This window comes from Rousettus aegyptiacus, unplaced genomic scaffold (genome assembly GCF_014176215.1).
Source record: "Rousettus aegyptiacus isolate mRouAeg1 unplaced genomic scaffold, mRouAeg1.p scaffold_m13_p_18, whole genome shotgun sequence".
Taxonomy (NCBI): Eukaryota; Metazoa; Chordata; class Mammalia; order Chiroptera; family Pteropodidae; genus Rousettus; species Rousettus aegyptiacus.
Window position 1 is genome coordinate 2,467,852 of NW_023416293.1, and position 13,231 is coordinate 2,481,082.

General features: G+C 46.2%; 1 protein-coding gene across 2 annotated transcripts in view; it reads right to left on the minus strand.

Moving 5' to 3' along the window:
- Nucleotides 1-13,231, minus strand: part of SMYD3 (SET and MYND domain containing 3) — a 536,963-nt gene that overhangs the window by 106,299 nt on the left and 417,433 nt on the right. For both annotated transcript variants that reach the window (XM_036235368.1, XM_036235369.1), the window contains 3 exons: nucleotides 9,108-9,175; nucleotides 7,497-7,599; nucleotides 1,524-1,634 (listed from right to left, as the gene is read on the minus strand). In XM_036235368.1, coding sequence (XP_036091261.1) covers nucleotides 1,524-1,634; nucleotides 7,497-7,599; nucleotides 9,108-9,175 — 282 coding nt within the window. The remainder of the gene's footprint in view (nucleotides 1-1,523; nucleotides 1,635-7,496; nucleotides 7,600-9,107; nucleotides 9,176-13,231) is intronic.

Consider the following 13,231-nt stretch of genomic DNA (forward strand, 5'->3'; position numbering starts at 1 on the left):
GTTTCCTTTTGTTCTTTGTTTTTACCTCTCCTTTTTCATGTCGAGAGCTTGGACACACTGAGTGGGAGCTGGGGGCAGCAATCATCTTGGGACCATGAGGACAAAAGTCACAGGAGGAAGGAAGACAGGAGAATCGTGGGTCTGTGATGAGCTCCATGAGAAGGAGCGCCGTCCTGGACTGCTTCTCCAGAATTCTGGAGACAAATATGCCACACCTACTAAGGTCAGTTTTAGTAGGTTATCTGTCATTTGTAGCCAGACCGTTTTCTAATCGACTATTCCAGCTAGAGTTCAACTATAACAATGAACCAAAAGTGAACACGACCCGAATTTTAATAAAATGTAAGCACTTATTCAAAAATGTTTGCGGGTCTGCCATATAGATGCCATGTAAGAGGGTAACTTAGTAACCTGAAAACCTTCCCAGTCCCAGCCAAGGGTGTGGGTGGGAAGCTGGCCTGCTGCCTGCCATTGCAGATGACAGTCTGGGGAGAAATCCCAGGGCAGGCCCCTCCACTTCCTCTTACCTCACGAGTGGCAAAGGCTGACACTAAAGTAGATTGAATTTTGGGAAGCTATTAGCAGTGGACCTAGCTTTTCCCATTTAATTCACTTCTAAAAGTTCTCTTTAATGAAAACCTACTCATGGCCACTAAGTCCTCCATCATTAGAATGAGCTCACGGTCCTTTCTCATGCAGTGAAACCAACAACCTTTCTCCACCAACGTTGGCCCCAGAAGTCAAAGGGGGTTGTGATGTAGTGGAAGGAGCACTAGTCAAAAATCTGAGTTTGCAACTTGGTTCTGCCATTTTTTTCCTGCATCCTCTGCAGAAGCACCTCTCCAAACTTCCTATTTCCTAATTTATAATTATTGAGTTCAAACAAGGTAATGATCACAAAAGAATTCCAACGAATGTAAAACACTCTATAAGAGTAAAACTTCATCAGATAACCTGACTGTGTGCAAACTAAAAGTTAATAGAATAAATGTAAAGAAAGTATATGTGTAACATGAGAAAAGCTCATTCATTGCCTGTACATTATTTTGGCTCTTCCCTTTTCAGAGAGTATAAGTTGCTAGATAAATGACCTCTATCTAATAAAGTGTTGAAGCAAAAAGTTTCACAAAACAAATTTTAAAGAGATAAAAGCTAGACATAACTTGGTCTCTTCATCGCTGAGAAATACTGTCACCAAGCGGGGTTGACCTCGCCCTCGTAGGACCTGTTCTAATGGCACTCTGGCCTTCGACATCGTGTCATTACGTGTTTCATGTCCACATCCCCTCTAGACTCTAAGCTCCACGGATCTGTACCTGAGGTTAAACCGCTCATTGCTTGGTTGGTGATAAAAGTTCCAGTAAATAAAATATATGCAGCACTGTGCATTGTTTTATGTGCTTTTGTCTTCTGCTATGCACTGACGGTCATTTACTTTTGGATTCATGAGATAAAAGCTGAGTTCTCTGGAAGATCACCGTGAAGTGACCGGGAGTGTTCCAAGCTGGTTCCGCACGACATACCTTATCCCGGGTTTGGCACCGGGAGCAGTCGCATTCAAAGCAGTACTGGTCCCTCAGCTGCTTCCGGCGCTCCTCACTGGTCATCAGCACGTCCAGGTAGCAGATGGTGAGCTGTGGAGGTCACGGAGAGAAAGGGGGCCGCATGGGAAACAAGTAAAACATGTTTTTATTACACACCAAAAAAAGTCTAAGAGAGAAGATTCTACTTACAGTGTCTCCACCCAAATAAATACATGTAAAATTTTTAATGCATCACCTTCCAGGCTTTGCTACGTAGTGAGCATGTGTGTATCACGCATTTATTTTAAAGAACTGGGCTCACTAACGCGAGACATTTTTATGCCTTGCTTTTTATTCAGTAGACGGCAAAATATCAAGAGTTTTTATCTGTTCGGTATTACTAAGACTTGGGAATACGTTCTACGAGCACTGGTAATCGGAGAAGCCAAAATAATCCTGGCAGTCAAACAGGTAGCAGACGACGCAGCCAGATTGTTCTTAAATCCTAATCAATTCTACTGCTGCCTCACAGAATTTAGGGTCAACCCGATTTGGTATCTTTGCCATGAAGAGACAGTTCTCTTAATTTTGACTAGATTAAAAAAAAAAAAAAAGGTGGAATGATTTCCAAATAGGGAGAATTTAACGTCAGGATGCAATCACTGATGGAGGCTCTTAAACTGACTTCCTCGGACCCTTTCAAATACCATAACTATGCCCTGTCTTGGAAGGTGAAAGGTCGCAGGTGAGAGGGCACAGCCACTTCTTCATACCCTACATCTTTCTCTTGCTTCGTGATCCAAAGCCAGGGCCGCCCCTTAGCGCAAACAGCCATTGTATGAGGCAAGTTCTTGTGTAGAGAGAACTCTCTACCCAAATTCCCAATAGCCAGTACCTAGGGCACTTTTATAACAGCCCGTGAGTCCAGGGTGGCGTGGATGCTCATCTTCGGCTCTCAGGCTCTCAGGCTGTTTCCTTAAACAAGGTGAGATGGTAAAATGAGCCGATCTGTGTTCCCTCTTGGGCTAACTTGGACACTAATTCTCAACCCAGACCAAGGGCTCTTAGTCATCAGCCTCAGCTATCAGATCAGATCAACTGGCAGCAGGTACTGGGCGATTACAACGTGCCCAGTGCAAAGCCAATGAATGGGGCCCGCCAGGCTGGCGAAACCTGCTTGGCTAACCCAAGAATTTACTCCAAAGGCCAAAACTCACGAGTGATCATGCCAGGTGGGGAATGGGCAACAGGAGACTAGTTATTTCACTTGACTCCAGTAAATGGACTCTTAGAGCCCCTCCACTACCTGTAACTGCCTGTGACCATGGCCTGCACCAGCGAGAGCTTCCTACCTGGCCTCCCTGCTGCCTTCTGTCTGCCCTTCATCTTCTCAACTGCTCTGAGAGACGTCTTCCTACAGCTCGCGTCCGATCGTGTCATTTCTCTGCATGGAGTTTTCGGGTGGCTTCTCACGGCCCGTGGGATAAAGGCACACGAGGGCTTCCCAACTGATTTCCTGTCTGCCTTTCCGGTCTCCGCACGCCGTACGGCGCTACGCCTCTGAAACAACGCACGCGACGCCAACGTGCGCCTTATTCAGAACTCTCTCATCCTTCGCGCTTGACTCAAATTCTCCGCTCCCAGTAAACTCTGCCCCGTTTCCCACTTGGTGCCTTTTATGACACTGAAGTTCACAAAATACACTGTATCAAAGCTGAAGGTCTTAATAGCAAAAAAAATCTCTATTTGTATTTTTTTGGGGAAAAAATATAGCTGATAATGATAGCTAAATCATTTTATCATCCCAAAATTAAAACCTGTATTAAAGACTTATTGACACACCAGTTTTAATGGAGAATATGCTCACTAAATGTGGGACTCGTTCAGCAGGAACATATATACGAAACTTTCCATTGATCTGTGGATGCTTTAATGGAACAGAATAAACTTGCATTAAAATATTAATGCCATGGACCATTGTTTTGCCATTTCAGTCCTTAGGGAAAATGCAGTAAATCATTTCCGGCATTAGGGTAACATGAAAGACATTTGCTGGATACTGAACATATTGCTTGCTTGGAAATTTCAAGGCAAAACAAGCGCCTTTTCCACAAAGCGCATCTTTTAACTATGTCCAACCGAGTAGATAAAATGATCAAATCAAAGATAGACTTTGTTTTCATTTCCGGAATTCCTTGTCACAATTATAAATTCTTATGCTACAACTGGCTCTGAACTGAGAAAAGACTGAAAAATCTCACTTCTTTTTAAAGTCAAACCTGAGTGTTATTCTCGTCTCTTTTCTTTATCACATCCTCGTAGCCAATTATGAAGTCCTGCTAATTTCAGCTTCTAAACATTATACTCTTCAGATCCCCCTATCACGAGTCGCCACCTGAATTCCCCGTGACATCAGGCCACCATCGTCACCTCTCGCCTGGATTATCGGATCACCTCCTTCTCCAACCTTGCCTACACGCAGAAAACCCACTCGTGCAGCCCCTTCCCGAAACCCTTCGGCCACATTCCCGTTGCCTGTCGCCCTCCCTCCCACGAGGGTTTACCCAGGGCCTCCTAGACGCCGGGCACTGCGGGGCAGCTGCGGACAAAGCGAGCTCCTTCCTGCGCTCCCAGGGGCCCTCGGGCTGGTCCCCGCATACTCCCTCATCTGCTGGTCACATTTAAATTCTTCAGTCTACTGATGTGAACGGCTTCCTGCTGTGAATTCCCCCATTCCGCCTCTGGCCTCTGTGTCTTTGTCTAGAACACCTTTCTCACGTAGGGGGCTTTAACTCTGTGGGAGCTTGAAGCGCCTGGGAGCCACTTCCCTGGGAGCCGTCTCTGACCACTCCCCACCCCTCCCTCTGGGCACCCCGTGCCCCTGCTCCGAGCCTCTGCGAGGCCCCGTGCACGTCTGCACTACTGCACTTCTCGTACTCTACTACTGTCGTCCTCTGCTCTGTGTCAGTTTCCTCCGTGACACCTGGAACTCCCCAGGGCGAGGCTGAGTCCTCCTCATCTTTTATTCCCTGTGCCCACCTCATACAGGGCCCCGGTATGTACGTATGTACGCAGCGAGAATCTGTTAAATGACTTAGCGAGCGAGTAAAGATGATGAGGAAAGAAACAGACTGTCCTAATCCCTAAACGCTTTAGATTAAAATTGACATTAAGGGTACTGATATGCTCAATTTATGCAAATCACATTTCTCCCAACTGATATGGCTCCGGAGAATGTCAGCAGCCAGGGGCATTGTTTGTAACAGCTACAGCCTCTTCCAACCAGGAATTCTCATGAGGGCGGCCTGGACTGTCCAGCTTTCCTCTTGATCTATGTTTCAAAAGACCAAGACGATGCTATTTATTTTATAGCTCAATAAAACCCTGAAGAGGCAGCCATCAGCAACCCAGCATGTCGGCCACGACTTAAACCATGATACAAATGTCTCTCTGTAAGAGACAAGAGAAAGAAAACCAAAAAAAAAAAATGACAACAAAAAACAAAACAAAATAAACCCACAACAGATCCAACAACTGAGTATCACAATGAAAATCCTTAAATAGCAAAGCATCATATATGGTACCAGTTTAAAGGGAAATGATCCAAAAGTGATCCAAAAGGTAGTTGTACATGGAGAGGAATAAAGGGCCGGTCATTTCCATGTGACTTCTGTTACTGTGGACCCCATGCAATTTCCAGCTCTCCTGGCGTGAGGTTTGCAATGTTCCCATTTCAAACTGGCATGCTACTTCCTTTCCAAGGCCCAGAGGACACACCTGAGGACTGGCGGTAGTTTCACACAGGAGGTGGAATCTATCCCACCTGATTTTGCCTTTAACAAGCCTCAGGCATTTACCCAACAAATACAGACTGAGGATCTTCCATATCACAGGTGGGGGGGGCAGTCTTCCCTCAGGGGCCTGCGTCCTGGCACCTACATCCCAAATAGCACTTGTTAAAACTAGAGGTGCCCTAATTAGCAATAAAGTTAAAATGCACAATTGATGCTGTGAAATTACCAAATTTACTTCCTCATCCAATTTAACTAAAGCAAATATCTGCATGATAAAGGTCTTTTCTCCTGGTTCTCCCTCTCCCTCACCTGCCCAGGGGCCAGTTTTAAATGCACCGGATGTATTTTAGGTGTGCTGGGCGGCTACAGGCAGTAACTGAGCAGGGACTACAGAAATATGAGTAACCACTACCAGGGAGATCTCAGAGAAAAAGAGCTCCCTTTAATTTCGAAAATCAGGAAAAACTTTATTAGAAGAGATGGTGACTGCGAGGGCCTTGAAGAGTGTGTGGCATTAAGACAGGCATAGAGAGCAGGGACGATGGAGCAGAAAAAAACTTGGGGCACCGAGACTTGTAAAATGGTCTGGGTGGGGGAAAAATGCGCTTTCTGAGCAAGGGCGTGTAGGAAGGACTCCCGGGGGCGGGGGTATGGGGTGGGGGTGAGGGCGGGGTGGGGAGTCTTCAGTTTTGCTGAGAAGCTGCTCTTACAAGTTCTGTCGGGAAAATACTGGCGACTGCAGGGCCTGAGGCTGGGCAGGACTGTTTTGCGTCAGGGGAGGGGGAGGGTTTGCTTGTTGCTCTAGAGATGGAAAGAGAAGGATGTGAAAAGTGAAACAAGCACCACAAGACGAGGTGTGTTTTCAACGACGTGAAAGCCACCAAGGAGAAAAACTGGCAGCCAAGCCTAGAAAACAAGGTAGAAGAAAACATCTTTGTTCTTTCTAAAAATTCTAATTGTTCTGAAAGTTTTCCTGTTTGTTTACCAAGTTGCCTATTTTTTTAATTTAGTAAAACATCATCATCATCATCATCATCATCATCATCATCACCACCAGCAGCAGCAGCAGCAGCAAGCAGCCATCCCTCAGCTGGCTGCCAAATGATCGTTGCCGAAAATGGGTAGCTCACCCCTTTCTTATCTGCCTAGAAGTCAAATATGGCCCCAGAAAAAAAAATCTAAATTCCCCATATTGTTGACTGGTGTGCCATGTACCTAGTCCTGAAACCTGCAAATTCAATAAGTAGCTGTATAAGCGACAGCTCACTCAGTTGAAAATCGGAGGGAGTCTTATCGATGCCAAATACTTGTCTACATAAAATATGGCACCTCTGAGTTTAGGTTTTATTGGCTGAGTGCTGCATAGATGCAGTAAAAGCTTATGATACTCTATTTTCATTGCAATAAATATCCACTTGAGCAAATTGGAAGGTAGAAGGAAACTGGGTTCTAAGAGGCATGATTATCTATAACCCAGAATTCAGGGTAGTGATTGTGCAAACCCTGGGCAGCCTCAGGGCCAGCAGCCTTGACACGGCCCATCTACAGCTACCTTGTGAGACCGTGGACTGACTTGTGAGAAGGTTTCTCATCAAAAGAGGCTGGTCTGGCAGTATGCAAAACTGGAAGAGTCAAGGTCATTTCACTGCTGGAGGTCACTGCCCTTCCCCCCTAATCCCTTCAGATCTTTGCTTGAATGACCACCTAAAAATGCCATAGGTTTGCAAACGCCCAATGACAACCTGAAAGAGTAAAGCTTGTTTGCTTTCTTTATCCCCAGGTAAAAATGAGTCACCTCCAAAATGTGGCTAGTGGCCTTGGGAGTATGGCTCTGGGATCTCAGTCTCAAGCTGGGCTGCCCTTTTTGACCATGGTCAGGTGATGACTTGCAGAAATGGAAGAGGCCACTGAACTGTCATATGCACAAAGCACATACATTCTGTCACACATACAAAAGGAACTGTCATCATCCAGAAAAATAGTGATTAAAAAAAACGTTAGCCCCTCTATAACCTGGAAGGAGTAACGGCAGGTAACGCGGTCGCAGGGTAGAGGTATTGTATGTTTTCCCCTTGCAGAAGGACAATGAAAAGCTGTCCCTCAGGCACCACTGGTGGGAGGAATGGGACCCCAGACAGGGTCTTTGACGGACCAGGAGCGGAAAACGTGGGTTCCTTACCTCCTCCCCCGCCTCGATGTCCCGGACTGCTCGCAGTAAGAGGTGGGGCCCGTTGAACACGATGGAACAGTTGGGGTCACAGCTGTGATTGAGCAAAGACACGCTGGAGGAAAGAACAAAAAGCAGGAGACCATCATGGCTCGCGGCGTCAAACATCTACACTTAATGAACACAATGGGCCAAAGACACTTGAGCTGCGGGACGCGCGCAGGGGAGGCTAACAGAGCAGCAGGGACCCAGTCCTCTGGGGTGTCCCCGCAAGGTCGCTGGCCCACTTCATGTGAACTGAAATCCTCCCCAAGATGGAGGCTAATTGGTGAAGTTTGTTAATAAAAACAGTTTCTGAGTCCTTTTTGGGGGTCGGTGCGGGGAGGTAGTTGTCTCATTAGATGCCGGGCAATAAGGCAACGCAACATGAAGATGAGGGGAAAAAAAACTGACTTGCAAAGAAATAACCTCTGAGATAATAGGACGCAGCAGTAATCACTGTCGCCAAGACGCCTCTGACCTTTCACACACAGGATCTCATTTGTTCAGCTCCCACGGAGGAGCGGCCACCTCTGCTACCCTGCAGAATAATTAGGAGTCCTTCCTCTTACAGAGAAAGCAGGGGTGACCTTGCTAACTAGATCCCGATGCATTCTGGGCCATGACCCCTGTCGTGTGTTACCTCGCAATAAAAGGGACTGGACTTAAGCTGCCACCATATTCGATGTAAGTGAGCAATTACTATGTAGAAAGCACTTTCTTAGCACATGAGCGTGTTTACCAAATTTAAGCATCATAATTAATCATCGAATTTAATCACGATAATCTAATGAGGATCATTTACAGATAAAGAGCTGTTCATGGATGGTAAATGACTGGCGTAAGGACACACACCTGGGAAGTGGTGACCGAATCGGAGCCAGGTGACCAGCACTCAGCCGCTGTGTTACTGCTTTTTGAGGACCAACAGGCCCATAGTCTGTGACCCATGTTAGGAGTAAGAAAGAAAACTAAAATCTCAGATTCGCAATTAATTACAAGAAAGACTGTGTTTGTATTTGGACCTTAATGGCATGAAGACAAAACGAGACTAGGGGTGACTCTGGCGTGCTTGCTGAGGGACAGTCTAGTAGCTCAGTGGCAAAGGTCACTGCAGTGACCGCCAGACAGAACCCTGCAGAAGCCCATGTCCTGCACGTTTTCATGTCCCCTGGAGCAACGGGGCTCAGAGCACGCTACGCCAAAGGACGACACGAAGTAATCTGGTGAAATAATCAGGGGCTTCGGCCCAGGAGGCCAGGGAATAAGATGACAGTAAAGGCGAGGGGGACAACCAGGTCTCATCCTGGCGGTTTCTTAGCACCCACAACCCCCAACTTCCACCCCAAAGTTCCTGAGAACAGAATTTAGGTCTGAGGTCTGCCTCTCTGTTAATACCACAGCATATCATGTGGGGTTATAAAACTTTCTTTAAATTTAACCTGTTCCATTGTCTTGTAAGTTATCATTAGGTTTCAAGCCTGGCTCTTGAACCAGCTGCTGCACTAGCCTTGCTAAAAGGCTGGGGACTTGGCTGGCAATTAAAGTGGTTTCTCCCAGTAAATGAAATACCATCCACCATACCTAGGATATAGGCCAACACCAACTTCCTGCATCTCTGCGTTACAGATGGTGAAGGAATTGCAGATCACCTGTGAAAACAAGACGGATGAGAAGGATTACCAGCGTTGCCTAAGAAACTTCGCAGGCAAGAGAACAAAATTTTCAAAATAAAATGTACGGGCCTTTTAGTAGTTGCTTTGGAAAGATCCAAGCCAAACATGAATGCTCTTTCATTTGCAAAAGAACGTACCTGGGACATACTTTCCTTAAGGACATCAGGTGGCTAAACACAAAATCACCAACATCCTAATAAACCTGTCGGGCTCACACAGGCCCCACGGATGTCAGTCTAATCCTGTCTCCCAAAGTTACGCCGCTACGTTAAAAGTTCAAAATTCAGAACACGGGTAATCTGTTTATGGAGACCTAGTCTCTTTCCACGTCGGACTGTTCACTCAAACCGCCTGCAGTTTCCCGGTGCCACTGTGTATCTGCTGAGCGACAGCAGCCTGGCTTTTAGTCCCACGAAGACTGAAGTCACCGCACCCGGAGTGAGTCTGTGATCCCAGTGATGACAGAGCACGACGAGCACAGGACGTCACTCGTTCAAGCCACAGCAAGTACGAGGCACGCGGAACCCCTGACTGAGTGCACGGCACGGTCCCGTACGCGACGGGCAGATGGCGCGAAAGAAGTAAAGATGCGATCACTGCGCCCGAGGAACGTAAAGCTGTGGAAGGCCACGCAGAGTCACGGAAAGGGCGCTGGCCTGGAATCGGAAATCTGCGTCCTGGACACACATCGCCACCTCAGGCAGGTGATGGGGACCAAGCAGTGAATCAAAAAATGATAATCCTTCCTTAATGGAGCATAAGTTCCAGTGGTGGGGGGTGGGGACAGATAAAACTCAATGATAGGAAAAGATCACATTTGGATAAAAGCTAAGGCAGAAATAAGGTAAAAGGATAGGATGAAGTGCTTAGAGAAGCTCTTTAGGATAAGGTGACGTTTAGCTGAGGCCTGAAGGGACTGTGGGAACGAACATGTGCTTATCGAGGTGCTGAAGCCTCACGTCAGGGGAAAGGGCGAGGTCAGCGGCCCTGAGGTGAGAACGCTCTTGGGGACAGGGCAAAAGCACGAAGGCAAGTGTGCCCGAGGCAGAGTAGCTAAGAAGATGGGCTCAGAGGGGTGGCGGGAGCATCGAGGAACTCGTAGCCGTGTGTGGATTTTGCTCTGAATGAGACGGAAAGCCGGTCTGAGTCGAGGAGTGAACAGGTCTAATTCCTATGTTGAAAGCATCGCGCGGGCTGTCGCGTAGAGAATGGGATACAGAGAGACGAGGGCGGAAGCAGAGGAGACGGCAGGCCAGCGCACCAGCCCACGCAAGGGGTGACGGTGGCTTCGATGGTGGCAGCAGAAGTGGTACTGCCGACAGGTTTACTGATGAGCAGCTTCTGGGGAATGACGAGAGTTGAGGGTAACGCCGAAGCTTAAGCCTGAACAAGGTTGCAGTGGCCATTTACTAAGATCAAGACGCTGTGCTGTGCAGTTTTGCACAACTCTGAGAGAAAGAGAGGCAATGCCACCCGGGTCTGCAGCTGAGAGGAGAAAATCTTTGGCGATCCGAGTCACAAGGCAGGATGGAGAGTCAGCGGGAGGCCGGATGACCGCTACACATTGCAGCCGGTTCAGAGGCCCAGAGTGGAGACCGAGAAGGCCCAGGCAGGCAGGACACAGCACAGTGGTTCTTGGGAGTCAAAACAAGAAGCCGATGTCCTGGACCAAGGCCGGACAGAGTGCTGGGTGGCAGTCCTTGTGCCCACAGCACAGACAGCAATTCTCAACTAGAAAACACACCGTTAACAAGAAAACATTCCTTGCACATGGCAAAGGGAATTATTTATTAAGTCTGTGTATACATTTTTTAAAAAGAGAAGACCGTGAAGGGAACAGGTTTGTTACAGGGGGTTGGGAGGAAGTCCCATGGCTCCATGTGGATTATGTTAAATTTAAAACAGCCTATCAGCTATCCAAGTCAAGACTGAGAAGGAGAAACTGGAATTCGCGGGAGTGGTTAGGGCTGGAGATAAAACCGTGGGACAAAACGGACAAAGCCCATCGAAAAGCAAGCAGAAGAGGCCACCACAGCCGTGAGACGAACCGGTGACTATAAATGGATGCCGACTTGTTACAAAGTGTCTGTAAGGAAAACGCAGCGACGAAGTTCCCTCGGTCAGGCTCCTGGGGAAGCAGATAAAGCATAAACCGGGGCTCATCCTCACGAGCGCCCTGCTGCTCCCAAGAGCTTTCACATGAAACCTCGTGCAACCGGACATGATCTGGCACTTTTCCTCTGAAAGTCTGATAAAATGGCAGTTTCGAATCAGTAAATAAATTGCTGTACATACACATATTTAAAACACGAACCAGTTAAATTGCTTTATGGGCATCTGTTTTATATTAAGGCGAAACAATGAACTGCCTATATGTGTTTATGTATAAAATGGATGGTAAAGATGCAAGACAAACAATCCTGTGTTTTCTTTTTGAAATTTTAAACTTTTAAAAATGGGTGTGATTTGTGTGTGCGTGTGTGTGTTTGGGGTTGGAGATGAATCTTAACATGCATTTTAAAAGTGTAATTAGGACTTTACCCGAAGCAATCCACCCATGAAAAAGCAGGTCGAACAGATTTAACTTGCTAACTTTTGAATCAAATGAAAATTGAATCTTTTCTCCTGAACTGTGAGGCAAACTAAAAGTATTTCCAAGATAGGTTTATTCTGATGGAATCTTTAAAAAGGAATAGCTAACAGAAGAAATGTCGACTTGGCGATCTCTTCCTCCGGAAAACCTGGCCTGATCCCCCGGCTTGGCTGACTTTCCACTTATCTCCTGAGCAGCATTTGTTACACTGGATCATTATTTACCCGTTTACTTGACGCTGTACATGACTAGACTGTCAAATGCTCAGAAGGCGGCGAGAGTGTTTCATTTACTGCTGGAGCCCCGTGCCTATCACCGTGCCTGGCACGTGGAGGACACAAATACACATTTTCTCTGATAGAGGGATGGCTGCATGGCTGTGGGCCTCAGTATGCCCAGAGGGTCATTATCCACAACAGGATCAGAGAGGATGCCAGAAATAAATCGTAGGTACTCTGCAGGTGTGGAAGACGGGCGATGGAGATGGTGCTGTGGAAGTAGAGCTTTCATCCCCCCGTCCCTAGGCATCCATCCTTTCTCTCCATCCTAGATCATCTTCTGCTTTGTCCTCTTTTCCATCAGGCCAGTGGATGGAATGACAGTCATATCTAGGACTTGTCTGACTCTCTGCTTAAAATTTCTGGGGCCTGATACATTAGGCACAAAAGAAATTTTTGTAAAATGAACAAATGATAGTTCCCACGTTTCTTTCCTTTAATTTCTCTTGCATCCTTTTCTTTTATTCTTCCCTTTCTTTCCTCGTTTTCCATTTCCTATTTTCACGCGTATCCATCTGTCAGCCTCGCCTTTCATCCCGCCCCACTCCACAATATAAGTAGGATGCTTTAAAGTTTTATTTAACGAATTCTGGACAAGTTCCTCATTTGCATTACTCTGGGAGGAGCTACATACTAGTGTTTCTGAATTAGTGAAGAAAAAAATTAACTTTTTGCCTTCTCCCACTTTTATTGAAAATATTAGTTCCATTAAGCACTGTTTGAATTAAGAAAACTATTACAGGAAATATTTTTGACATGTATAACTGATAGAAACAGCAGATACAAGGTAGCTCTGGGATTTTTCCTTTTATCAATGAAAGAATAGGTAGACCCCACGTCCATAAGTACTCAAGTGAAAATCTGAAAGGAATTTCTCTTTACGCCAAGAAATAAAAGAAAGGAAATACAGCCCAGAAATAAAAGTTTAAACACTTTCAATGTATAAATTGTTTTGTTAGAACATTTCACAGGTTAAACTATTAATGAATGAAGACTTCACACAAAGACATATTTAGAAAAGTATATTAATGGGATTCCAGCGGTCCCTCTTATCTGGGGTTTCACTTTCCGCGGTTTCAGTTATCCGCGATCAACTGCGGTCCAAAAATATTAAATGGAAAATTCCAGAAATGAACTATTCGCATTTTAAATTCCATACTG